General features: G+C 31.9%; 4 protein-coding genes and 1 long non-coding RNA gene across 7 annotated transcripts; 4 read left to right on the forward strand and 1 right to left on the reverse strand.

The window, feature by feature from the left end:
• The first annotated feature begins 65 nt into the window (after positions 1-65).
• Positions 66-11836, forward strand: LOC143153843 (trypsin theta-like). Of its 2 annotated transcripts, none has more exons than XM_076325445.1 (2): positions 66-5890; positions 9511-11836. In XM_076325445.1, exons 1-2 carry the CDS (start codon positions 5729-5731, stop codon positions 9649-9651), a joined length of 303 nt encoding a protein of 100 aa, XP_076181560.1. In that variant the 5' UTR covers positions 66-5728; the 3' UTR covers positions 9652-11836. The 2 variants fall into 2 exon arrangements, with proteins under 2 accessions (XP_076181560.1, XP_076181559.1); XM_076325444.1 differs by having other exon boundaries at positions 6879-11570.
• On the forward strand, positions 9662-12742 carry LOC143153646 (trypsin-3). Its single transcript, XM_076325065.1, has 4 exons — positions 9662-9688; positions 9855-9989; positions 12038-12169; positions 12521-12742. The coding sequence occupies exons 1-4, from the start codon at positions 9662-9664 to the stop codon at positions 12731-12733; spliced, it is 507 nt and encodes a 168-aa protein (XP_076181180.1). The 3' UTR covers positions 12734-12742.
• Positions 12743-13108: 366 nt separating this feature from the next.
• On the reverse strand, positions 13109-14114 carry LOC143153853 (uncharacterized). Its single transcript, XR_012993934.1, has 2 exons — positions 13532-14114; positions 13109-13451 (listed from the first exon to the last, which is right to left on the reverse strand). It is a non-coding gene; the product is annotated as an uncharacterized LOC143153853 (long non-coding RNA).
• Positions 14115-14665: 551 nt separating this feature from the next.
• Positions 14666-18266, forward strand: Par-6 (partitioning defective protein 6). 2 transcript variants are annotated; one of them, XM_076325158.1, is made up of 6 exons: positions 14666-14893; positions 15279-16322; positions 16493-16721; positions 16960-17087; positions 17172-17450; positions 17548-18266. In XM_076325158.1, exons 2-6 carry the CDS (start codon positions 16263-16265, stop codon positions 17854-17856), a joined length of 1005 nt encoding a protein of 334 aa, XP_076181273.1. In that variant the 5' UTR covers positions 14666-14893; positions 15279-16262; the 3' UTR covers positions 17857-18266. The 2 variants fall into 2 exon arrangements, with proteins under 2 accessions (XP_076181273.1, XP_076181274.1); XM_076325159.1 differs by lacking the exon at positions 14666-14893 and having other exon boundaries at positions 15131-15338; positions 16082-16322.
• Positions 18267-20617: 2351 nt separating this feature from the next.
• LOC143153647 (uncharacterized) lies at positions 20618-27380 on the forward strand. Its single transcript, XM_076325066.1, has 22 exons — positions 20618-20827; positions 20901-21053; positions 21123-21423; positions 21491-21543; positions 21612-21692; positions 21756-22028; positions 22136-22240; positions 22336-22404; positions 22483-22632; positions 22711-22914; positions 23066-23417; positions 23654-23778; positions 23866-24085; positions 24150-24416; positions 24632-25067; positions 25146-25809; positions 25898-26269; positions 26390-26557; positions 26615-26807; positions 26911-27064; positions 27122-27203; positions 27272-27380. Exons 1-22 carry the CDS (start codon positions 20618-20620, stop codon positions 27365-27367), a joined length of 4728 nt encoding a protein of 1575 aa, XP_076181181.1. The 3' UTR covers positions 27368-27380.
• The last annotated feature ends 189 nt before the right edge of the window (positions 27381-27569 follow it).

Consider the following 27569-nt stretch of genomic DNA (forward strand, 5'->3'; position numbering starts at 1 on the left):
ACATATATATATACATATATACATATATACATATATTAAAGAACGAACAATCACAATGTCTTCCTTGATTATACCGAGATACACGGGGGCAGCGATTTTATTGTCTTGCAGAAATTTTATAACTCATAGACGCGGCTTCTTCGTGCAACTATTTTCGATTGTCGCTTGTATCGATCGTTGTCTATTTCGCGGAAATAACTGAATCCCGGGAAGAACGCTCGTCTCGAGCCGATCCGCGCCGTAACACGGCTAATGCAAGCGGCGAGTAAAAGAAAAAAAAATTGTAGAACAAAAGAGAAAAAGCATAGAATCTCGCCGGTGAACAGGTAACTTTTGGTTTTTCCAAAGTAAAATATACACGGGCGCATTTTCGTCTCGACTATCTCGCGTCGACGACAAGATTAACGCGTTCACCGCTCGTTTCAAATCGATCGTCCTCGTACCTTTTCCGTTCAGACCCTTTAATAACATTGAGACCATATCATAGAATAATTGTGTTTGTACTCGTTCGTTGATAAGAGTTTATTGTATTTCTAGGAATAGATACGAATTACTGTTTTACCTACTTTAGAAGACCATCGCGTTATACATGGTGATTGTTGTACACGCGAGATGCGATCTCAAGGCGTTTGAGGAAGAGATTTATTCATTGATCGGTGTATCGCGCTGACAAGGGGAGGTGGCGATTTGGACGAACGTTGTTGTTCTTCTTCTTTTTTCCTTTTTTCTTTTCCGATGAATCGTGATCCGAAATGAGAAAATTAATGCGCAAAGAAATCAAAAAGAATATTTAAAACGTCGAGCGAACAGTTTTTTAATCGGAAACAGTAATACGTGGCGTTAAAATTTCAAAGGTGTCGAATCGGTTACGTTTCTTTTTCTCTTTTGTACACTTGTAGATTTGCCGACGAAAGCGTAGATAGGACGTTTTGTAGTTGAATTCTCACTTCTGAAGTTGCACAGACTATCAAAACGGGGACACGTGACATCGGTTTTTCGATTGTAGATAAAAAGAAAAAAAAGTGACAGAGGAAAAAGTTGAACGATTTAAGGAGATTCGACATCCGATAAACTCGCTTTCGTCGCGAATGCAACGATGCATTCGCGAGATGCGATTACCGGGCTTTTTTTTTTTTTTTTTTTTTTTTTTGTGTTGACATTCTTTCACCCGAATCGACGCTTCTTCTCATTCTGCGTGTAAAAATATCGAGGTACAAACATCGAGAAGAAAATACTTTACGAGATATTTCAAAATAGAACGCGTTTAAAGTTTGACGGCTCTTTCGTGTTGGCAACATTGGGTTCTCTATCTCTCAAACACAATTTTAAACACGCTTTATTTCCAAACTAGAACTCTTATCCAGCCCCGTCCAGGCGGAAGATCGATTATTAAAAGGTCAGGATACCAAGTAACACGTGGAATTTTTCCTGATTCTTAGATATTTCTACTAGTCAAATTATTCCAACGTTTTTCGTGCGACTACTCTCGAGTTGTCAGGACCGAGTGCAATGTCAAATCGATTCTATTGAAGTGTCCCGGAAAGTATTTACTTCTCAGCGCCCGTACCTCCATAACTTTATTCAGAATGAGAAAAAGAAACAATTTCTGTTTAAAAAAAAAAAAAAGAAAACACGATTTCATTTAAAAGGTTGCAATTTTCCACTTTTTCCAAACGAATAACAATAAATCGTGTAAGATTGCAGAAGAATCGATCAGAGAACGAATCCACGAGTTGTTGTATTTATTTCTTAGTCGAAACTTTTTGTAAAAACTTGTCGCGTCTGTGCGAAAAGAAGCATTGCGAGCGAACAACTACTTAAAAGAACTCATTTTCATTATCCGATTGTATCTCTTTCCTTTATTTCGAGCCACGTTGCGTGTTACGCGTTACCACTTACCGTAGAATTAAAAAAATTCCTATTCAATATTTCAATACGAAACACGAATAACTCGTTAATTCTTTCACCGATTAAACTTGTTTTCCATCCGACCGGTTTTCGGAAAATACATCGTAATCTCCCCTTACGAGCGGAAAAACTGTACCGAATGTCAATTCGTAGATCGAATTTCTTGTTTGTAATTAAGAATCGTAACACGAGTGGAAACAAATAAATGTTTCGACACATATCACTAATTTCGAACTCTGATTGTAATTCACGATCGTGTATGATTTGACGAGAAGTATTCCATGAACGAGAATTATCTATTCAGTATACCGAAACGTTACTTTCTAGTCATCGATAACCAAAGACAAACATTGTGATCGATCATTTCACATTATCCCATTTCTAGTTCGTACAAGTGAAAATACAATCTAAGTACTTATCATGAACTTAATTTAAGTAAAAAAACGAAAACTACGACGACACTTATATATTTCATACATAAAGACAAAAAAAATAAATATTTACGATGCGTTGTAAGAGCTTCGTACGTGTGCACGTGAATTTAATTTCGAATTTTATCAGATATTTATATACATCTATACATATACATATATTTATTAACTAGCGGATGCAGACTATAGTCCAAAGCTGACATCGTATCGACAAATCACAAATTAAGACTGTTATACCTTGTTATTCGCGGAGCGATACAATTCGTTGTTACATACATCAATATCGTTATTTATTTATATCACGAGGCACTACTTTCAGGCTTTGTCATGTTCCTTGTATTTCGTACAAGATGAGAAATCGTAAAATATTTATATTCTATCGGCACCTTATTTGCGTCAGAATGTCACTTCTAGGACATCTTCCTGAACGATTAAAGCGTTTTATTTTTAACCGTTATCCACGGTTAACAAATGCCGTAAAATTTATTGCACACGTACACGTAGGTTGTCTCGATTGTCCGTCGTACAGCTTCATCGATTCGCCGTAACAATAAGCACTATTTTTAACAAAATAAAAAAAAAACAAGTGTAAGAAAACAAAAATGGAGAAAAAGTTACGAGCCTCACGGTGTAATCAACGGAGCGAGTTATTTTGTTATCGCGGGAAGGGCTATAAAATACATTCTGAGCAGAAAAACAACGTGTAATTATAGAATTTCCTTGTCTACGCACAGCACTGCACGTCGATCAATAAAATTGTGTATACGAGAGACCCTTCAGGACATCCTACGTGTGCACGATTACTAAAACGCGCGTTCTGTGTGGTTTAATTTAGCACGTTGTCTGAGAGATCGTGTTGTATCTATTAAGAGATCCAGCGAGAGAGATATTGGATTCAGTAATAACTTCGTTCGGATTTTGATGACGCGCTGGTTACTAAGGACGTTGTCTTGAAATTTTGCTCCGAAGAGCCAATTTCTTTAAAGGATTGAGATTACAGGCGTTCGGTGACTGATATCGGACAAATTTGAAATTTAAGATTAGAGTAATTGAGTTCGATTGAATATAATTAATTCGTAAAATTCGCAAACGTTCACCACCGATTTTCACGAAACTTTCTAGGTTTTTAGAGCAGCCAAAAATAAGGGAGTTTTTCCTTCTAAAGGATACGAACATTATCCCATTTCTATATTCGAGTTTTTATATGTTTACAGTAAGGCTTTTCTATATTTATAGTAAATCTATGGCAGCACTGTAAAACAACAAACATTAGTCAATATTTATCTAAAATTGTCGCTTTATACTACCTTGCATCACCATTGTTAAAATAATTGACATATTTTTAGCAGGTGTTTGCAAGTTCTCTTCTTTAATGTTACGTCAATTTTTCTTAATTTTCTACTTAATTGATCCCATAGCAGCTGATTTGAATTAAGATCGAATGGTTGGAATTGTCACATCATGTTGTACAGATTTCTTGTGTGTTACTTGTTTTGCTAATTTTATACACAAAGTTAATCATTTTTTGTTCCCAATTGTTAATACATTTAATATCGGTGTATAGAAGAGTGCAACAATTACCACTGATTGTGAATTCAAGAAAGGGACAACTTATTTTCTACTCTTTGTGAAAATGCTTATAACATTTTTTATCGGTGTATGTGTTTATACTTTCGTTACCGCAGCTAATACGTAATGTTAGGTTGCTTTACAAACTTTTGAAATTTCGTTAATCTCAGTGTTGGACATTTAATGAATATTCTACTAAATTTTATTCCTACGTTGACAAGATTTATCGACTTTTTATTCATTTAACGACTTTGTTACACCATAATGGTATACAGGTTCTTAAAAATATAATTTAATAGAACCAGATGCAGATGGTAACAAATTTTTTATCCGCACGATGACAGTATAAATAATGGACTCTCTGTTTCAAAGTGGTTCAAGAAATTCAGTAGCAGTGATTGAAGATTAGAAAGTATAGAGGAAAATAGGTCAATTAAGATTAGCGATAATGATATATCCAAGCTAACACTTTCCCGACCGTAAAGTACAGGGAAACAACGGATGGAAATAGCAGTTGTGTATGCACCAACAAACTTTGATGAAAATTACTCATATTTAATATAACAAGCCATGAAATAGAGATGCAAAGGATAACTATCCATAAAAATGTTTGCTTCGTAAAAAGGTTCATAAAAAGAGTGAATGTTACACGATTCGATATTTATTAAGCCACTCATAATATTCGGAATGAAACCATTTTTTTGGCTGTTAAAATTTTAATTCAGTTCACAATCGTGACAACTGACAATGAAAATGATACATTGAGAGTTATTATATTACCATTTCCGTCGAAATAGAAAGAAGGATAACTTGTTACGTAACCATGGATAAGGTGGCATAGCAACTAACGTTACCGACAAGGGAACATCCCGAGGGTGAAATAATTGTCTTTATTCGAACCGACATAAATTCGAAGAACATTAAAAAGTATTAGACACATTGTTCTCAATTTCTGTTAACAGATAGCTTATGGAGGTAAACCACTCCTTCGAAGTTTGCCAAAAGAAACAGTATCGTTAGAATTATTAAACCTACACTATCGGTCGAATCGAAAATTGTTTTAAGCCAAAAGATGGACAAATTTCGTGTACGACGATATTCGGAAAAATGTTAAAAACGACGAACGATGCGAAAAGTCACGCGTTTAAGGTTTTCCGGTACAAACGAAACCTTTTACGTAAATTGAACCGAAAATTTCTACTACAAAATCACGTACATACATATCAATGTACATTGAAAGAAACTTTGAGATACTTTTCGAAAACACGTAGTTTACGTGTGCAATCAATAAGATTTCGTTTAATCTTCTCTTCATCGAAGGAAATAGACTGTTTAGAACATTTTTAAACATTCTTACAAATAACAAAAATATATATTCGGAGAAAGCAAAAGATCGGTGGTTATTGAAACGTATTTCTTTTTCTTTTTTTTTTCCCCCCGTAAAGGAAGAAAATTTTTCAAAATTGTCCTCCATCGTCGAGTGTTTACCTTCCTTGCGCGTCGAAGAACGTACCGAAGAAATGCGAGCGAATTTATTATACTCGATCCAATATTTCCGACGTGTCGAGCAACATATCGTAGCGTTAAATTAGACGCGAAGAGTTAATCTTTTCAATCCTCCCGACTCCTCGATCGTCCGTGCTCTCGAGAGGCGGATAATACCCACGATAATAGCCACGACACAATGGAGACGCTGACGAACGCGTCGGAGCACGCCGTGTACACACCAGCGAGCCGCAAAATGGAAAACAAAAGGCGACCGAACCGTCAAAGAGACGACAAATTCATACCAGCGACGCGTCACAGGACAAAGGATCAAGATGTTGTTGTTCGCGTTGATGTGCATTTTTCAAGAGCTGGTCGTGGCTATTAACGGAAATTGGATTCCATCGGCTTTAGATAAGAGCAGCCTCTCGCCGGACCAGGCAGTCGAGAGGATAGTCGGCGGAGAAATCACCGATATAAGGAAATATCCGTTTATCGTAAGTGAAATGCGCCCGTGACGTTTCCTAAATATGTACTAATTAATCTACGGACACGCGAATCACTCTGATTATTTTCGAGAGAGGGCAGCGAGGACCTGACTATGTCAATTCACGAGATCTTTCCTAAACGTCTGGTATAACGACGGCGATTGCTTGCCGGTAATTATTTTATTAGCGTTTATAGATAAAATAGAGATGCGCGGGGCTGTGTCCTATCGATGGAATTGATTGAATTAGTTAACGTAGAAGCACGACGACGAAGACGTTTTGATTGTTTTCGAGAAAAAAGGAGGAAAAAAAAAAAAAAGAAGCGATTTGTATATCTTGCTGCGGGGGTTGCGAGTGGCTGGAAACCATGGATCGAGAGTATTCTCATCGAAATAAGATATATCCGATAGGGTGTATCCCTGTCACGTAGACAGAGTATGCTCGAGTACCAAGATCTGAATTCGAGACGGATTTTATTTCGTTGAATCGAGCGCTCAAATTTCTCGTGCTTCGGGAGCGTAATAGTCTTGTTCTTTTCGATTCGAAAAATTCAGCGACGCGAAACAAAATTAAGAGACTCTCGAGCGATACAGTGTTATTTTTCTTTTTTTCACGTTTCAACGCAAGAGTCGTAAATAATTTTACCACCACGAGTGCCACACTCAACGTTCCCTCGAGGTGGATTAATAGTCTCCGAATTGCGTAACTGATCCACCACGATGGTTCTTTTCCTCTATCGAATTTCCCTCTTCGAGAACAGTGAATGCAATTCGAAGAATTCCAACGTTTACTCGAGATCGGGAACCCGATCGCAGAATATCCGCGGTTTCGATCATCCGCACACCCCCCAAAGTATCTTTGCTATTTATGTACAGCGATACGTTTCGCGTGGATTTCTCAAAATATTGAGAGTGATCGTCGCGTATATCCACTTTGTCAGTAAGGTATAGAGGTTCGCGGACGACGAAACCGAATTTTCAATGTCAATTTCTCGTAGGTCTCGATCCAACGGCGACACTATAATCATATATGCGGAGGTACTTATATAGCACCGAGATTCGTTTTGTCAGCCGCTCATTGCATGGTCAGGTGCGTTTTAAGACTGCGACAATTTAGAGTCTATCGCTCCTCGCCTTAAAATGGTAGCAAAATATTAACGATCGATCCAATGATATTATCAATTCCGCGATCGATCGAGTGACATTCTTCTCATCTATGCAATTATCGTTGCCAAGTTTCGAATATTAGATTCGGAGAGAAGGAATAACCCCAACGGTTTGAAAACACGATTCGAATCCCCGTACAAAGATCGAAACGATTCTTTTCACTTGCTCGCGTTGGCCGTGAAATAACTATACACGTGGAGTCGTTGTCTGGGCGCAATTACAAATTGAAAATCGTGATGCATCGGTGATCTTCGAGAGATTAGAGGAAATTTTTCATTGTCCTATCGACCGTAAAAAACGAAACTCGCGAAAGATTGTAATCGCTCGATGACGCGATTTCTTGGCAATTATAATACGTTCTTCCTTCGTCGAAGGTTGCTCAATTTCTACGTATTGGGTTGTAACATACGAAACGTCTCCTTTGTCCAATTGAAATTGAAAATCTTTCGTTAGGAAAATTTCTTTAAAGAAATAAGTTTATCGCTCAAGGATCCACCGTTCGAAACGTGACACCTTTTTCAACGAGTCGCACGGTGCTTTGAATTTAACGGATATAGAATCTCAATTTTACGACTCCTGAGTCGTCGAAGCCTTGTAGTTTATCGACCAGAAAAAAATGATCACCGTTTCGAGAAATCGTTCGAACGAAGACACGGCGATCGATGAGAAATAAATCAGACAAATACGATGCGAGACAATTTTTTTACTCCGGGTCGTTCGATTTTTATAAAATCAACACGAGACAACGAGATGGTTGTTCCTGTACCGATAAAACGCTGGAAATCGATCTAGAATCCGATGCAGAGAAACATTTCATACAAATAGTACGTCGAGTACTTTAACGATATCGTGATAGTGGTTCTTTGGTGCTGTAGTATTGGTGTAAGACTTGGACACTGCAATAGTACTTTAGCGCAATACAGTAGTACTCTAGTATTTCAATATCGTAGTATTGTAGTAGTTCTCTAATACTTTAATAATACTTCGATACCTTGCTACCGCCATTATTTTAATGTTAAAGTAATACAGTACCGCCTGATTCGCAAATGTAAAAGTTGCTATTACTGAAATTACCATTTGCAACGACCTATGTCACAACCCAATATGAATACAGAGCTGTCCAAAGAATGATCGATACCGGTAAGGAAAATCTACACCTGTATGAATTTTCTTTTCCACTTTCTATTCTTTGCAACCATTTTAAAAGGGCAACGAGATTGCCTTCGGAGCAAAGAAGAAATGTCGTTATACGAATACGTTCGGTTAAGAACGCTCAGGATGTAACTGAAATGTTCACACCGTGATCGATCACCGTTCACCTTCACGATAATCGACAAATCGGCCAGTTTCCACGAACTTGTAAACGCGATTGTAATTCAACAAAGAAATACGATTCGATGGCACGGCGCCGGTGTAGAGGTTGGATTTCCTTTCGGTGCTCGCGGATAATAACGATTTCGTTAGGATTAGTCGGCGCCGTGAAACACTGGGCGCGTAATATAAACGATACGTAAGTCCTTTTCTTTTTTATTAGGATCGCAGATAGAAAGGATATAGCTCGAAACAGCGGAGCGTAAATTCGTTAGCGCCGACGTATTTTTATGCTACCATTTTACGGTCACAGAGCAATCTCCGCTCGTAGCGCTTTCATTGCTATCATAGAACACGTATGCTGCTTTGAGGTCTTCAAACGGGACGAGTGCGCGCCCTACACGACACTTGCGATCTACTAGCGACGTGAATATTTCCTAGAATTACGCGTACGATTCGAATCTCGATTAACTAAATCGACTAATTTAACAAAAAAGTCATTAAAGTTCTTAGATTGCTAATCGTGCAATCTAGCGTAGAACGTCCGTGTTGAACGAATATAGAAACGATGTTAGCCGAGTATCGTTGTTCGACGCGAAAAGCGATAAACGGACGAATAGACGTACAAAAAAAAAAGAAAAAAAAAAAGTAAATGAATAAATAAATAAATAAATAAATAAATGAATAAATAAACGAATAAATAAAACAACACGATCGATCGGTTGTTAGCGGTAAAGATAGTAGATCCAGAACGTTTCACGAGAACGGGGGAGCGTAAACGATTTTTTGCGTCCTCCGTTTTAGACTTTGCGTCGCGAGTCAGCATACGTAGCAGCGTATGAAAAACGGTATCAGCAGTGAAAGGGTTAGCGACGTTCTATTGTGTAATTAACAACAACGCGAAATGCGCATCGCACTGTGTTTGTATCGGTTGTTTACATCGAGTTCGAGGCGCGTTTGTTTCGCGACCAGCTTCTCTCCACTCTGGAAACGAGAAAAAGAAAAAAGAAAAAAAAAAAAATATATAAGCCTCACAGTGGCCGCCCGTGATCCTACGTGCTGCTCTCATGTTTTAAACGGAAGGAATTATTGTACGTGTGACACGTGTGTGTGACCCGTGAATTTGATCACTATGTCGTGTTCGTTGCTTAGATCGACGTACCACGGCTACTGGGAACCGGAGAATCCGCATCAATTCTACGCGGTCGCCGGGGCCACATACGTATACTTTCCAACCTGGAGTTCCATACAGATGGAATTGATAGACAGAATATTCCCGCACACGAACTTTAGATTCTCGAACATGCGTAACGATATTGGATTGTTCAGGGTGACTATTATGTGTATATATAAACTCTATGTGGAAAATAAAATAAATAAAAGAAAGAAATAATAAACAACAAAAGGGGGAAGAAGGTGAAACAAAGTCGGGAGGAGGGATCGTTGAAGAAACAATAACGATTACTCATTCGCGTGCGTTTGTTCTCTGTGTTTAGCTTCAGCAACCTTTTTACATTAACTCGTACGTGAAATTCGTCGCCATTCCTCCAGTGTATGACGCAAACATTTTTCAAAGGTACACCGAACCGTGTATCGCGGCTGGCTGGGGACGACACATACCTGGATCCAATGTACGTAGTTAGCAACGTTACTTTACTGTCATCCGCAGAGGTTATTTTCATCGATTGACGAAAGCCAGAGAGATAGAATTTCATTCATACACGGAACGCGATGGGTTGTTAAAAATGCATGGTAATATTTAGCAGGTGGATCTAGATTGTGATAAACCGGCATGGAAGTCAATATACCTATATAGGGTTTACATACATACATGTATAAATGGCGGACACGAGCTTAAACGGATTGATAAAACTCGCTTAAAGTTATACAAGTGAAACTCTTACGTAACAATCGTCGATCTTATCGAAACTTTTGTGCGAGGTAGCTTTTACAAAAATATTCAACGCATACACTGACGCACAAAAGCCTTAAAGTGACTGCCGTTTTTTAACAAAATTCTGGTATTTGGCGTCGATTACGAAATTTATTAATTGGAAAATTAATACAATTGCACATACGTAACTTGATATAATTACAGATGCTTTAACAAAAACACAATTCAGAGAAATCAATTTATTTATTTTAATGCGTACCAGATATTTCTTACCGACTTTTCTACTAACAAATCGAAAGTGAAACGCAATTTCTTCAATTTTTTTGCGCCATTAATAGAAGACAGATATTGCCGACGACCATATTGTATACTAAAATATACTCGTTGCAGACAATTTGCTCCCCCTTGACTTTCAACTTAGAAGCATACATGACGTAGAAGATGAACATTTAATGAAACCTTCTGTCACACGACACGGAAGAATTCTAAGAGCCACCTTATTATTTTGGTACCATATCAAAAAATATCGATTTAGAATGGAACAAAATTACAACCCTACCAAGTATTGTCTATATTTTTTTAATCGAACACGATGAAAGTGGAATTGAAAACTTACGATTTCAAGTGTATCATTTGTACTCAAATATTCAACGTACAAAATTCGATACTCGAGTGTTTTGTAACTTCAATTTAAACAAGTAACTAATTTCACCCGAGTGTCGAAGATACTATTCTTGCGGACAACGGACAATACTTTGAAAACTTTATCGATCCGTTAAAAGTAATACGTGAATTTTATTTTTCATGCTACAATTGCACAATTTAAGTATCTTTCGTTTCTTAAGTAAATTATTTTCTTCCAACTTCTCGTATACAACAATAATTCCCATATAAGATACATAAAAGTTTGCAAAACGTGCGTTAAAATTTTTCAAGAGAAATCATCTCTTAGAGAATAATTATACTGGCATTTCATTTAAGAACACGTAAGTTCACACTACCATTGATGTATCAAATTTCAGAAAAGTGTAATATCAAGGGATTCACCGCACGGTTCTTTAGGCGTTCATTTGCTATCCCATAAGAAAATATGACACGATTATGTTCCTGCAATACTTTTTCTTTATATTGCAATCTAGATCCATTTTTCAGGAATATTACATTGCACTTATCCAATGTCCAGTGCATTGAACTCATAAATCTATTATTGAAATGTAAAAGTAAATGAATTACAAGAAGCGAAACAGAAATAGATATTGAAAAACATGCTTTAAATTTGATTTAAATATTAAAAACATTAAAAACATTATTACAGAGATTCAAGCAAACTTGATTACTAAGTTGTTCAATAAGTTTTGTCATTTTTTCCATTGTAAAGGAATACTATGCCACTTTAACTTTGAACAAATGTAAATATACGAATGAGTCGATTGATCTACATGAAACTTCACACATGTTCATCAAACAGTAGTACTATCTTTAAGAAAATAAAACGACGAACTTAATAGCTCCATTTCTTATTAAACGGCAAAATTTTTTGAACAACCTATTATTTGTAAATAGTAAAATAAATCTATAACAATATTTTGCAAGCTCTTCTTTCGATCGTAATTTCTTAACAATTATTGTCCCATTAATAATGAAATTTTGTCCCGCTATTATTACTGCCCTCCCATTATTATAATAGTATCAACAACGAGGAATATAATAGATCTATCTTATGGAAGTTGATCTAACGTGAGCAATAAATATTTCGATAATAGTGTACATACAAGTTCCATTTAGGAAGGAGCCGGTACTTATCTTCGTCATGTTCAGCTTTCGTTAATTCCAACGGACCAATGTCCAGAGAAAAGAGTGGACAAAGACATGCATCTATGCGCAGGCTTGAAAGAAGGCGGTAAAGATACTTGCCAAGTTCGTAATAATCTATACTTAAGGGGATTGTCTCGGGTTTTAGGTCAAAAAATAGGCGACATTTGGAATTTAAAACAAAGTATACGACATATTAAACTGAAGCACTTTGTATCGATTTATATACTTATAAAGACTTTGTATGAATTGTTATATGTACTTCACTCTAATAATACGTAGGATAGTAGTAATGCACCAATGCTATATCGAAAGTTTCGTTGTAATCGAGTAAGTATAATTGCACCCCATCCATTAAATGGAAACAAAAAATCGATTTTTTTTTACCCAGGACACGAGATAGTCCCGTTAGGTACTCTACATTTTAATATCATAATTGTTTTAATGACATTTCAGGGTGATAGCGGTGGACCACTAATATGCAATAGTACACAAGTAGGGATAGTATCATGGGGAACAGGATGCGCTAAACCCAATTCTCCAGGCGTGTATTGTCGATTGGATTTATATTTAGATTGGTTAAACGAAACAATACAAACAAATTACGCATCGCGTAAAGTTTTTAACTTAACAATTGTGTTTGTTATCGCGTTGTCTTTTATTTTGTAAAATAAAATATTTTAGTAACCGATGAGAAATAATGAATAAATTATATAAGTTCGAAAAATTTTTCATCTAGAATTTCTTTTTAAATATTCTTGTTATTCTTGGAATTATTAAAAAGGCAATCGTTAAATAACAAAAACATAAAACCGTTCCCAATAAAAAACCATTTGGTTAAGAATTTTCTAACTTAATAAAAGAAAAACGTGTGATAATTTAACTTATACTAATGATAATATTCCTAAGTGTACATGTGATTTTATATATTTAAGCTCCATTACAGTAGTTCAATATCACTACTTGATACACTTTTTGTGTTGTTACTTTCCCTATAGTACTAAGTTGTTCAACAAGTTTTGTCGTTCGATAAGAAAAACACGATTTCATGGTTTGAAATACATTTTATTATTCAATATACTCTCCCTGAACTTCCATACTTTTGTTTCAGTGATGTTCTAATTTATGGATTCCATCCCTGAAGTGAGAATCAGGAAGACTGTCGGGAAATACGCATCCATGGCTGCTATTACCTTTTCGTTCAATGAAAATCATTTCCCACGCATTAATTTTTTGAGATGTGAGAACAGCTAGAAGTCAAAGGGAACTAAATCTGGTAAATAGGGTGGATGTTGCAACAATTCATACTTTAACTCATTGATTTTCGCAATGGTTTTTTGAGTTGTGTGAGAGGATGCATTGTCTTGATGAAAAGAGATTTAGTCTTCTGTAAACCAGGTTTTTTCTCACAAATTTTTACATCCAGCTGATCCAAAAGGTTACAATAATAATCTGAATTTGTTTTACCAGTTTAGAAGTAATCCACGAACAAAATTACTTTTGCATCCCAAAAAACCGATGCTAACACTTTCTTGGTCAATTTTTGGACCCTAATTAACTTCGAAGCCGAAGTACCGGGTTCACACCACTCCTTTGCCTCTTGTTTCGACTCAGGATCATGGTGGCAGACCCAAGTTTCATCCATAGTGATGAAATGACGCATAAAATCCTTTTTATCCTTTCTAAAATGCTCCAAATGTTGTTAAGAAAGTCACATTCGAATGTATTTTTACTCTTTGGACATCCTTCACGTGGATCGTCTTGAAGACTTGTACGACCACGTTTAAATTCGGCAACTTATCTTTCTACTGTTTTAATTGAAAGTGAAGAGTCATACACTTTTAACAATCGTTCATGAATTTGTTTTGGTGCTACACCTTCCAAAAATAAAAATTTTGTCACTGCTCGAAATTCAATTTTTTCCACTGTAAAAAAATACTGTCACTTCAACTTTAAACAACTGTAAATATACGAATGAGTCGACAGATCTACATGAAACTTCACACATGTTCATCAAACAGTAGTACCATCTTTAGAAAAATAAAACGACGAACCAAATAGCACCATTTCTTATCGAACGACAAAACTTATTGAGCAACCTAGTATTTACAATATGATATTAAAATTGAACATGTAAAAACATTCTTCGATCCTTCTTTTCTACAATACACTTTTATAAAAAATTGTGGTGCCATGTAACAACAAAGAGAACAAATTACTCCTTTACCATGAGTATTTTGCCATAGGTGGCAATAGTGTCTTTCCTACAGCAGTGATCTTTATTTTAAAAAAATAAGAGCATAAACATAGAATTACTTTTTCCAATAAATACAATGCAAATGAAAAAAATGAGCTTTGCGTTAATTCTAGCCCTGGAGTTGACAAGAATAAAAAATGAAGCCGTAGGAGTAAATCAACAGACAAAAAATAAATCAAGAGCCAAAAACAGTGGCGCTACCTAGCATTAGTCTTTTCTTGCGTCGTCAGACCACAGACGAGATATAAAATAGACGTTACAGGCAATGTTTCTTCTGGTCACACGAATGGTGGCTAAATCGCGAATAATGGCTGCACACAAATAGATAGACGATTAAGTGTTCTACGTTTATTACCTTTACCGTCCTTAGCTCTCAGATGAATTAGTTTCCAGAATCACCGTTCATAAATGAAGAGTTCGCTTCAAAATCACTAATATTTTGCGAGGTCGGTATTTCAGAGTTTATGACACTCCAACTCCCATAAGATGAAATGTCTATTTTGTATCTCGTCTGTGGTAAACGTACAACACTCATTCTGTACATCATTTCTGGTTCTATCAAATCTATCAGGGTAAATATTTACATTTTTACGACGCTTGTTGAACTGAACGCCACCAAATTATTTACTTAATTTTGTTTAATTTTCGACGATTGGAATGGTCACCATCATTAGACTGCAATTATTAACGCGTCTTTTCAACGTCGATGTAGTAACCGTAAACCTCTTCATCGGCAATTTTAAATTGTTACTGTGATGTAATAATTTCATCATAAAATAGTTTACACGCTATTTAACTATATAAACTAGGCTATGTCCATGATGTGAAAGTTCTTACGCCGCATGTCCCTTTTCATTCGTTACTGCCACAAAATAAAGAAATAAACAAAATTGCACGTACATGCTTCTGTTAAACATTTCGCTTGTAAAACAAAAGATGGTACACTAATCTTCACAGGAGACGTTTGCATTGGATGTACACCATGTAACGCAACATCAATCGGCACATGGCACCATGGTAACGGGATACAATGGGGGCAGTTACCTAAGCTCCAGAATTTCACTTGGACATACCTTATTAGGGGTGTTTGATTCTTGCAAAAAAATCAATTTTTAATTGAAATGACTAGAATTCATTCGCTGAAAAATCGAGTCTTATAAGATCGATTCAAAAAATCGTTCTTCTAGTTATTATCTACTACTCACACATAACTTTGAAATCTATAGGTTAAATCCACATATTTGTATTTAAGACATTGCAAAGAAAAAAAATTAATCACTACTTATTAGTGACTTATTCACTAGCGGAGAATTTGAAGTAAGTAAATTTTATTGATAGTTGGATAATAGTTGGCTACGATTGTTGACCATAATATTTCCTACTTTGGAAAATAATTCGCTCAAACGGGCATTCTCTATAATTGGTAGATACTATTGGTTTGGTAACAAAGCTTAATGAGAGATAAGTAATCTTATGTCATTTTCAATAATTCTTTGAGAATACCGAATTAGAAGAACGACAAACGCTTCAGCTAAAATATCTACTTTTATTGAAAAAAAACGAAATCAAAGTGTAATTTGAAAAAAACTAAAGAAGTTAACACTTCGCGCTTTATGTGAGACTGAACAAATTGAGGATCGATTCTTAACTAAAACAATCGAACATGCTAGAGTCGATTTAAAAATCGATAGTCGCTTCATAAAGATCGATTTTCTAGAAAATCGATTTAAAATCGAACAACCCTACGTTCTACCAAACAGGTGCTTTGACGTCATATCGTCGCATTCACACTCATTCTATCAAAATGTGGCTGCAATAAACCATATCAACGGTGATTAAACTTTGGCTATTTTATTGTAATTCGAAAGCCAACGTCGAATCGTCGGTTCGAGTTGCGGATTACCTGCTTCAAACGTTGCGGTTCGTTTGATATTAAAAATCATGTCTAAGAGTAAACTTCACCATCAAGTTGACAGCAGTATTGTCGCGGTGAAAAGCAAAGTAAGCTACTTTCTAATCGCTTTAATGTTTCTACTTTGCATTTGCAATGTTAAATAAAGAGAAACTAAACGTTTCCTAATATTATATTCTAAGATATTTATATTCGATTCCTTAGTTTTATGTAATATTCCCGTCTACAAATAACTTTAATTCTTTATTTTTTTTACTAGTTTGATGCTGACATTATAAGATTCTCAATCAACCGTAATGAAGCCATTAGTTATGAGGATTTTAGAAAATTATTGGCCGAACGACACGACATAGGTCCAGATCTGAGCTTTCTTATTTGGTATACAGATCCAACTGATGGTGATTTATTACCCATTAACAATGACAACAATTTAGCAAGAGCATTACTTGCAGCAAAACCACTTCTTAGAATTTTTATACAAAGAAAGGGTAAGATAATTTTACAATACGTAATTATAAGATTAAAATACAAATAACACAAGTATATATAATATAAACAGTTCCTTCGTTTCTTCTTCTCAATCATTTGTGTATTATAATTATTGTACGTTCTGTGTTTAATCATGCTGAATATACTGTAACATTTATTTGTATCATTTTTTTTTAATCGTGTATTGCTATAATATTCATATGTTTGCACAAATAATTTGGTTATTTTATATGGTAGGAGATGGAATAGAGGACATAAATGGATATGGAACAATGAAACCAAAAAATCTAATATCAAGTATTCTTGGTGGCACTCCTGGAAAACCAAAGTCATTGGCTATATCTAATCCACACGATTTTAGGCAGGTATGTCTTGCTTATATAACTTTGAGTTATATAAATTTTTATGCAAAATATATTTACTCTACAAATTTTATTTGGCAATAATAGGTATCAGCAATAATTGATGTCGATATATTACCAGAAACTTGTCGCCGTGTACGTTTGTTAAAACATGGTTCTGATAAGCCATTAGGATTTTACATTAAAGATGGAGAAAGTTTTCGAATACTGCCACCTTCTGCAGGAGGTGGTATTGAAAAAGTTCCAGGTGTATTTATCAGTAGATTGGTACCAGGAGGCTTAGCTGAAAGTACAGGTCTTTTAGCAGTGAACGATGAAGTTCTTGAAGTAAATGGTATAGAAGTGGCTGGAAAAACTCTAGATCAGGTAAATATAAACATTAATTTTTTTATTTTTCAATCAGGATTAAATCAGAGCATTATGTAATATTTTTGTCATTTTATTTATGTATTTAATGCAATAGGTCACAGATATGATGATCGCGAATTCATCAAATCTCATAATTACGGTAAAACCTGCTAATCAACGAGCAGCATTAACAGCTCCAAGACGTGGATCATTTTCACGGAATAGTCAATTGTCTTCTGGAAGTCATCAGTCTACCCAAAGTGCTGCAACTGGCAGTGATGAAGATGCAGATGAAATTGTAGATTTAACTGGCATAACATTACAAGATGATGCAGCAACTTCTACTTCTCAACATCACCATTATCACCACCATCACCATCATCAGAATCATTTTAGTCACGATCAAGGCGTTTTACACTTATAGATGGCATATGAGACAAAATTTCAATTTGTACTATGCCATGCTCAATTGAATACAATTGGATGTTTATCCATGAAAAAAAGATATTTAGAAATAAGTATAAAAATATAACATGACAATAAGAAGCTGAAATAGTAGAGCAAACAAAACATTATAGAGTCATGTGGTTATCATTTTTACTAATCTAATAATAATTTAGTTTATTATGACACAGAACAAAACACATATACGATTTATGTCAAAGTTATATTTTTACAAAAAAGATTTACACTAGTGCCTTTTAACATAATTACATTGACATCATTATTTAATACTGTAAATTAAACTCTGTTAATATTCTCTTGAAATTAAAAAATTCAAGATTAAAAACAATTTTTAAGGTTAATACATATTGAGAAATATTTTAAAAGTGCTTCATATATTAAATAATTTTATCAATAGAAATCTAAAATAAAAGTAAATGCATATTCTCTTTTAAAGATCAAAGTTATTAGCTTGCTACTTGTTCAGTAATGTGTACTTCTTATTTCAGTATTTTTTTTGTAGACAAATACTAATAGTATATGTAAAAAGTATTAAACTGCTAAATTTGTTCAAAATGTATACAAATATATATATATATGCGTGCGCGTGTGTTTATATATAACATATAAATATATGTGGGTGTGCGCGCGTATATATATATGTATGTATGTATGTATGTATGTATGTATGTATTACTACTAAAAATGCAAAACAAAACAGACCATTTACAAAAAAGAAGGTATAATTAAAATTAAGGTGCATTAATATTTTGTTTCATATTGTTCACGTAATATTTTTTTTTAATTTGAAAGAAAAACATTTAATACAGAAATTCCTCTTTAATCTTTTTATGTGAACTGTTTGAACAAAAAATATATATATACACGCGCGCGCGCGCGCGCACACACACACACACACACACACACACACACACACATACATTAAAAAGATAGTGATATGAATATTGACTGTGCATAAAAGTATTATTGGAAGGCAGCAATGTTTTTGAAGTATTAAAACAATATTTCTTAGTACTTAATGTTTGAAACCTAAAGTGTACTTAAATAAGAATGGAATGACCTGTTTAAGTTTAAGAACTTCCTATCTTTATTATAATCATGTTTTACGATTTTACATATTGATGCATAAGTTGAAACATGATTTATCACTACATTCATTAGGATTTTATTCATCATTTCGTAATGTATTCATTTTTTTGAACGATTTTGATGAATTTTGTGTGTATATAATGCAGATAATGAAGTTCAATAACTTAATTTATCGTTATCAACAAAGGCCTTTGTTCGATAATGAAAATGTATATAATAATAATAATCTAAGAAGGTGAAATGCTAATATGAACATTCCGTTTTTAATCAAACAAGAGTAAAAAAATTGAGTGGCCTTATGTGTAATCATTCCAAATATTTTTTGCAAAGATGCAAAATAAGGATTATACTATTATAATGCATTCTGATACGTCTATTCGTGTATGTATTCTGTTTATTCCACTGCATGCTTAGAGTGTTGAAGTTTTTGAATTTTAATTCCATTTTTATAAATGTTATTTGTTGTCTAATTGAGCACTAGATATTGAAGTATAATGTACTTTACAAATTTTAGGTGTAAGAGGAATTTTAAGAAATAAGACATATTTATATAGATGTAAAATATTTTCTTTACATAGTTGTGCCTTCATAGTTTTGTCTATGATTATAAAACTGGATTGTGATAAATTATATCACATTTCATTTACATAGTATTTTTGTAGTGCAAGAAAAATACAGTGTCTTGCTCATTCATATGTACTATGATTTTAAAAAGAACTGCATACAGCCTTTATACTTACATATTAAAAACCTTTTATATTTCTTTGAATATATTTTCTTTATAAACTGGCAAAGATATATATGTACATAAAAAAAAGATAAGAATCTTATTGTAATGCAATTGTAAATTGACTTTCGCCTTAAAATATTTTACTTGCCAAACTAGAAAAATGTTTTCATGTTTATTGTACTCATTTCCAATATTGGGGATTTTATTTCATAATAATTATTCCAAATGTAAACGAAATACGTAAAGAAATGAAATAAGGTATTTTGTAAAAACAATATTTATCTCTATGAAAACAAGAATTGTTTGGTGAAGGAATATACAAAAAGATAATTTTTATAAAATAATGCAATAATCAATGGTCATGACTTTCTAATTAGAAAATAGTTTCTAAAAGGAAGGTGTACTTCAATACTACAAATCAATAACATTTTGTACTTAAATAAAATATTTACATATTAGTAAACAAATGTGTTATATTTGTGAGTTTTTAATTGAAGTATAATCACTGTGCTATAATTTCTATATCTATATTTCATGGCATATTAGAGGTTTATACCACATTCGCATTGTAGTTTGTGGTACTAACTAAAACATTACAAAATAATCTACTTATTTGTAATAATATAACTATTTTTAATGGCAGCTTATAAAATAAAATATTTTATTCTATAAATTATTCGAACTTTTTTAGTCACCATTTGTGTTCTTGTTAAAATTAATCATTGTTTTCTGATGGTTACTATGGTATATAAATAGAAACGGTTAAATGAATAGTATGATTTCTTTTGTAAATTATATTTTTAAAGAGAAAATTTTAAACTCATTCAGTGTTGTTTATACGCATAGTAGTAGTAATAAACTACTAAATAGAATTGATATTTAAAAAAAGTACAAACAAGCAATGTCTTATGTAGAACATGGTCCCCGAATTTTCTTAGCTGGGAGATCCAACACTGGAACACCTTTGATATATGGTGATTATGTTTTGCCAAGGAAACGATTGGAAGGTCGATTGAAATTACATGATTCTTGTTCAGATATTAGAGCCTGGAGTCCAAATTCTTTAGAGAATTCTCGCTATTTTCGCGAACTTAGTGAACATGATTCACCAGTATGTAATTAATTAAATATATAATTATTAAAATTGAATTAGGACTTTACATGTGTTGAATTTGTTATCACAGATAGGAAGAATAATACCATTTAATGTAGTGGTTGATAATATAATTCAACTCAATTCACAAACACAAAATCAACTCCTGGTGGTTGAAAAAGAATTGGAAAAATATAAAAGTCTTAAACTGACTCCTATACAGAAAGAACAATTACAACATTTAGTGAGTAGCCTTGTAAAGATATTTAAGTGTTTTTATAACAGTTTAATGATTTTATATTTATTTTTATAGGACAATTATCAAAAAATAAAAGAACCATTGCAAAGTGATTATGCAATAGAATCACTTTTAAGATATGCATTTGTTAATATCACGAAATCTGTTTCTGTGATTCATTCAAATTCATGTTTGTCTATTCATATACCTTCTGAACGGCATTTTCAACTTAATAAAAAAGATGAATCGATTGTTACAAATCAAATCACTCAATTATACACTTACTCCTTAACTACGTTTAACATCGATTCACCCTCAAATAATTTGACCTTAGTACCATCATTTAGGTCTACTCCTAAACCACTCTCCACTGGAGGTATAATAGGAGATTATTTATAATTTTATCGATTTTCCCAATTTGAATTTGATTTTTAATTTTTTAGCTTACAATGAAAAGTCATCACATTGGATAGAATATATTGATATAGCTTTACAGGTAAAGTAACTACATCTATAAGTCTTTTGAAATTATTGTAATATTACATGAACAAATTTTTATTACAGGTAGAACAAGAAACGCATGATGTAGGAGTACAATTTGATGGTCAAGTTGACAAATATTTAAATAAAATTATAACTATATCTGTATGAATATATTTGTTTCTTTTATTATTTAAATAATATACTTATGTACATGTTATTATTTAGACAGTGTCACAAACATCATTCATATATGAATCTAGTGATGAAAATAACAGTACAAGAGAATCTGGCAAAAGCAGTCTGCAGACAAATAATCAAGAAGAACAAAGTTTTGAATGTGATGCATCTTGTAGTGAGAATTCACAAGATATTGAAACTCCATCAGAGTCTGGTAGTGAAATAGGAACAGAATTAAATTTTAACATTCATGGTAGTACTCATAAAGGAATTATCATTCAAAAAGATTCTGAAATCATTGTTTTGAAGAATGAACTTTGTGTATGAAGTATATTATATTAGTGAATAATTTATTTCTATAACAGTCATACTTATATCTCCATTATATCTATGATGTTATTCAATATAATTATATATTTTATTTGAAGGTAAGGGATGCTGAATTAGAAGAGATACGAGACATAAATAAAAATTTGGAGGTTTTATTGAAGGAAAAAGAAGATTGTATGAACACTCAACAAGAAAATATTAAAGCAAGTATACACAATATTACTTTAAGAATTAATTTTAAATGGGAATATTTGATAAAAGTATTACAGATAATTCACATCTAATGATTATTATATAGATACTTCATGACAAACTAGTGAAGCTGGAGCATCAACGTAATTGTGAAGTAGAAGATTTAAAAGCAAAGGTAATGTATACTTCATATACAATTTGATTTTTCATTTTTTCTCAATTTCTCTAAGTTTCTTTAACTCTTTCTTTTTAGCTTTATGGTTGTAAATATTTAATTGGACAACTCAAACAAGATTTAAATAAAAAGTCTGAAAGTTGTTACTTACAATCACAGGATATTAAAAAGCTCAGGCTATGTGTTAAAGAAATGACTACACTGCAGTTAGAAAAAGATTCCCTTTTAGTTAGTAATGGCATATATTTAATATCACAATATTAATCTTCAGATAATAAGATTTTATTTATCCTTTTTATGCCATAGAAAAGACTACAAGAAATGGACCAATTAACTGAACAAGCTGAAAGTTATAATCTGGCTGTAGAACAATTAAAAAATGTTGTGCAAGAAAAAGATGAGCTTAAAAAACAAAATTATGAACAAAGTTGCATACTAGCAGATCAAGAAAAAGAAATAAAGCGACTATTAATACTGATTAAAGAAACATCAATTGCACATAATGAACAGGTATATTAATATTACCATGTTTGTTAATACTGCAAATACATAATTGTTTATTTATTATTATGTTTTATATTCCGATTAATATTAGAAGAAAACAAACATATTATAAAATTTAAAGATAAAAATTTATGAGAAAAATATTAAAATTTCTCAGTATGAAGAACAATTAATTTCTATGAAGCAAGAAGTTATTGATTTTGTGAACAATTTAAAACTTGCTCTAAACAATTTAGAAGAATTTAATGGATCATACGAAGATGTGTGTATTTGTGCAAAATGTGATTTGGACATTGGTGACGAAGCAAATAATGTACTTTATAATATAAATGTCATGATGACAAGATTTCAAAGTTATAAAATAGAACGCCAGAATCTTTTACAACAAATAGAAGATTTAAAACATTATGTTAAGAATAATAAACAGCAAACTTATTTGAGTCAGAATTTAAAAAATATAATACCTGATGGATTTTACTGTGGATCTGAAATAAATCCAAAAAATACAAGTAACATTAGCATTTAAACCTTATTTTTGAAAATCATATATTAGTCTCTCAAAAGCTAAACTAATTACTTCCACAGAATAAAAAATAGAAAAAATTGATATTATAAACATTCTGCTTCTTAAAATTGAGATAAAATTAAGAATTTTTTAAAAATAGACTTTTGAGAGATTCATATGATAATATCAATCATTGTGTTTAAAGTGAAATCTGTGTTACATATATTTGATATTATTTAGGTAGAAAGGATAGTGTAAGTGTATTAAATATAAGACAAAATAAAAATGATGCAAGTGAAACAGAAGTTGAAGATACCTCTGATTCCATTAACAGTGAAAATTCATTGAACAAAATAACTGATAATGTAAGTTCTTATCAACTTAAAAATGTAATATTTTACTTAATTTTATATTTTACTGTGAAATAAACGATTACATGTTTTATTTAATAGGAATGTCACAGTTATGTCATCAAGTTGGATAGAAAAAATAGTATAGACGAAATAGAAAAAGAGATTATTGAATATATATCATATTTTTTAAATAAAATGGATTTCCTTATTCAGAAGTTACAAGTATATATAGAAATTGAACGTCCTTCAATGATTAAACAGATTTACAATTTTTATGATGTACTTAAAGATACAGAATCAGCTATTAATACTTCTCAAGGTGAAGTTAGATTATACTTTTATAAAACATAGATTAATTTACAATACATTATTCATTTAATTAGATATTTCATTGAGGAAACAAAAGATTTCTGAATTATACAATCAGCATAAAAAGGAACATAAAGAATACAAGTCTTACAATAAACAATTACCTAATAATTTGTTTCAAATACAGATTAAGATAAACACATTTATTGAAACAATTCTTTATCAACTATTAAATGAAATAGTATATGTAGAAAGGAAAAGTTTGTCTGATAAACAGATTAATCAGGCTTTTGAAGTGCATCTTAGATCTTGCATTGATCGAATAAATATAGCCCTTCAAGGTATAAGTTTCCAATATTTTGATTGCATTTTATATATAACATTATGTTTGTGTATATCATTTAAAGTACCAAAGTTGCTTTTTTTTTTAATATTTTATTTCTTGTATAAAAACTGAAAATGGAATTAACACCAATTATTATGATAATTCACAATAGCAACAATTTCTGTTTTGAGCACAAATTGCAAATTAATATTTAGAAATGTTATTGTCAAGGTACTGGAGATCAGCGTATACACATAGTTGAAGAAATAGAAAAACAACAAAAGGAATTACAGAAGAAAGATATAGAAATTGCTCAACTGAGGGAAGAAATAGCAAAACATTTAGCAAGAAGAGGAGAAGGTGATTGTTTAAATCAAGAAGAACCAAAAAATAATGCTGCAATTAAAGAAGAATTATCAAAAGTAATTATAGAACTTAGTGCAAAAGATGCACTCGTATCAAAATTAGAAGAACAGCTTCAAATAATTGAAAACAAATTATCCGTATGTGAGAAAGATTGCAATGCACTAAGAAAGCAGAATAAAAATATTGATAATATTAAACATAAACTATCAAAAGAATGTCAATACTATAAAGAACAATTAGAAATCAAAAATATGAAAACCAACATTTTCAAAGATGACAAGATTACAGAAATGAAGAAAGAGTAATATGATTTTTATTTTTCATTACTATTTAATATTATTTTAACTTAGTTCATAATCAATAAATAATATTATTTTAGATTGCTTGATCTAGAATCTGAAAATAACGAATTGAAAAATAAAGTTGTGCAATTAAATGAAATGATTTCAAAGAAGGATGAAAGTGTTATAAACTTAAAAAATGAGATTGATAAAAATAAAGATATTTTATTGTGTAAAATTACTGAATACAAAAATATAATGGGAGAAAGGCATTGTGAGATTATGAAACTAAAAAACGAAAATAAATTGTTAAATGAAAAATTGAAAATCAATGAAAGTAAACTTGCAGCAATGAACCAAACAATTTTAACAGAACAAAATGATAAAATTGATACTATATATTTACTGCAGGAAGATCTTGAAAAATTAGATAAAAATGAGAGAAAATTGAAAGTTGAACTTAATAATTTAAAAGTACAACTTGTTAATGATCAAAATAAAAATAAAAAACTTGATAACGATTTAGATGCATATCTGCGTGAAAACGAAAGTCTGAAGAAAAATGTAGAATATTGGAAAAATGAAAATTCTGAATTGTTAATTAAACTCAACAATGAAATAGTTGAAGAAAAATTAAGAAACAAATTATACACATTTTCCAATAAACTACATGACAGGATATCAATTCTTAACAAGCAATTTCATTCAGAAAAGGATTTATCAAATGATCGATCTAATGAAAGATTAAAGGATAAATACACAGTTAAAATAATATTTTACATAATACTTACACTTTATTAGTAATTATTTGTAATTCTAATTATATATAATGCATTTGTTTTGATTATAGATGTATCAAGATAAAAAAATAGAATTATCAAAATATAATATAAATGGAGACTTAAAGTCAGAATGCAGATATAAAAAAGGGGAAAATGAGATAGAAGAAGTTCAGAATCAGCAACTCCTAAGTAGTAGACGTATAGAAAGTGAAGTGTTCAAAAGTAATTACACAGTGTTTGAACAATTGAATTCTTCAAAAGATAGTAGCCTAAATATAAAGTACAAGATAAATCACCTAAAAAGTGGGACTAAAGAAAATCAAGATGAAACCAAAAAGTTATTGAATGAGATGGAATTTAGAGATTCTGAAATTAGAAATCTTAAAGATGCTATAAACCGCTTGGCACAAAAAAATACTGATCTTCATACTGTTTTTAAAGTATTATTATATATTGTTTTTAAACTATTACTTATATATTGTTATAGCAACCATTACTTAATTCTGTTATATCATACACATGCATTCTTTTATTTTAATGCTCGTAAAACTATTATATAGTCTCAAATAGAAGAATATCAAGATAAATTAATATTAATGAAAAAAAATTATGATAGCAGTTTAAATGCACTTTGTGAAAGACATAAAGAAAGTGTTGGAACTTTACAGAAACGATTTGAAGATATTATAAAGGATGAAAGAATGTTTGATTCAGAAAACTGGTTACAAGTATGTAAATATACTTTCATCCGATAGCAATATAATTAATGCATAATATGTTTTTAGTCATTAGGTATGAAGGAATTAACAGACCTTTATGAACAAATAGGTATGATTATAAATAACAACTCGAATTTGATGCGTATAAAATCTGAAAATCAATGCTTTTACAACAATGATATTCAAAGGGAATCATACAGAGAAATGAATAAAGCAGAGACAAATTTGCAAATTTCACACAAACATTTATATCTAAAAGGTAAACAATATTTTGAATTTAGTATGGTTTTAAATTTTATTAAATACTTATTGAATACTGATAAGAATAAGGTTTAAATATATGTGAGTTTTTCATTTCAAAGAGGAAACACCAAATAAAATTGTATCATCAATTTTAGGAGAACAAAGTAATTCGTACCTACAAAATCAATACCAGTTTATTATTTCTAATCAAACTCAAAAATATCCAAACTTACAAATACAGGACTACAAATTGAATTTGGAACAAGATTTTGGGTAATGTATTAATTTGTTTGAAACGTTAGTGGATTTTGTAGCAATTTTATGTTATAGACATTCTATTGTTGAAAGAAACCCTCCAGAATCAGAAAACAAATATAAAAAAGAGAGATATGCAGTGAAAGATAATACCACGGTAAGTTTATTGTCTTTAAAATAGTGATTGTAATTTTAATCAGATGTCTTAATATTTTGTATTTTTAGTTTGATCAGCAGAGATGGAATTTTATTAATCAATGTAGTGCATACCACAAATTGAACAGTACTTCAGAATATTCAAAAATAGTTCCCACAGATTGATTTTATTAAACAAAACATAATTTTTTATAATAGATTTCGTTAATAGCTTTCAAGAAATTGTCTGCTTCTTTACGTATATAACATTTGTAAAGAGTGCAACGTATTTTTACATGCTTTTGTATTTAGTTTTACATTTTTGATATTACATTTGTTTCGTTAGATTTTATGTAATTGAAGTTGTATTCTTTAAGAAAACATTTTC

The sequence above is a fragment of the Ptiloglossa arizonensis genome, chromosome 13, assembly GCF_051014685.1.
Source record: "Ptiloglossa arizonensis isolate GNS036 chromosome 13, iyPtiAriz1_principal, whole genome shotgun sequence".
Lineage (NCBI taxonomy): Eukaryota > Metazoa > Arthropoda > Insecta > Hymenoptera > Colletidae > Ptiloglossa > Ptiloglossa arizonensis.

Coding starts and splice junctions, on each gene's coding strand:
- LOC143153843 (XM_076325445.1), top strand. CDS start 5,729: ATGTTGTTGTTCGCGTTGATGTGCATTTTTCAAGAGCTGGTCGTGGCT. Junction 5,891..9,510: donor TAAGGAAATATCCGTTTATC/GTAAGTGAAATG, acceptor TTCGTTGCTTAG/ATCGACGTACCACGGCTACT.
- LOC143153646 (XM_076325065.1), top strand. CDS start 9,662: ATGCGTAACGATATTGGATTGTTCAGG. Junction 9,689..9,854: donor ACGATATTGGATTGTTCAGG/GTGACTATTATG, acceptor CTCTGTGTTTAG/CTTCAGCAACCTTTTTACAT. Junction 9,990..12,037: donor GACACATACCTGGATCCAAT/GTACGTAGTTAG, acceptor AGTTCCATTTAG/GAAGGAGCCGGTACTTATCT.
- Par-6 (XM_076325158.1), top strand. CDS start 16,263: ATGTCTAAGAGTAAACTTCACCATCAAGTTGACAGCAGTATTGTCGCG. Junction 16,722..16,959: donor AATTTTTATACAAAGAAAGG/GTAAGATAATTT, acceptor TTTATATGGTAG/GAGATGGAATAGAGGACATA. Junction 17,088..17,171: donor ATCCACACGATTTTAGGCAG/GTATGTCTTGCT, acceptor TGGCAATAATAG/GTATCAGCAATAATTGATGT.
- LOC143153647 (XM_076325066.1), top strand. CDS start 20,618: ATGTCTTATGTAGAACATGGTCCCCGAATTTTCTTAGCTGGGAGATCC. Junction 25,068..25,145: donor ATTACAGAAATGAAGAAAGA/GTAATATGATTT, acceptor ATATTATTTTAG/ATTGCTTGATCTAGAATCTG. Junction 27,065..27,121: donor AATTTGGAACAAGATTTTGG/GTAATGTATTAA, acceptor TTTATGTTATAG/ACATTCTATTGTTGAAAGAA.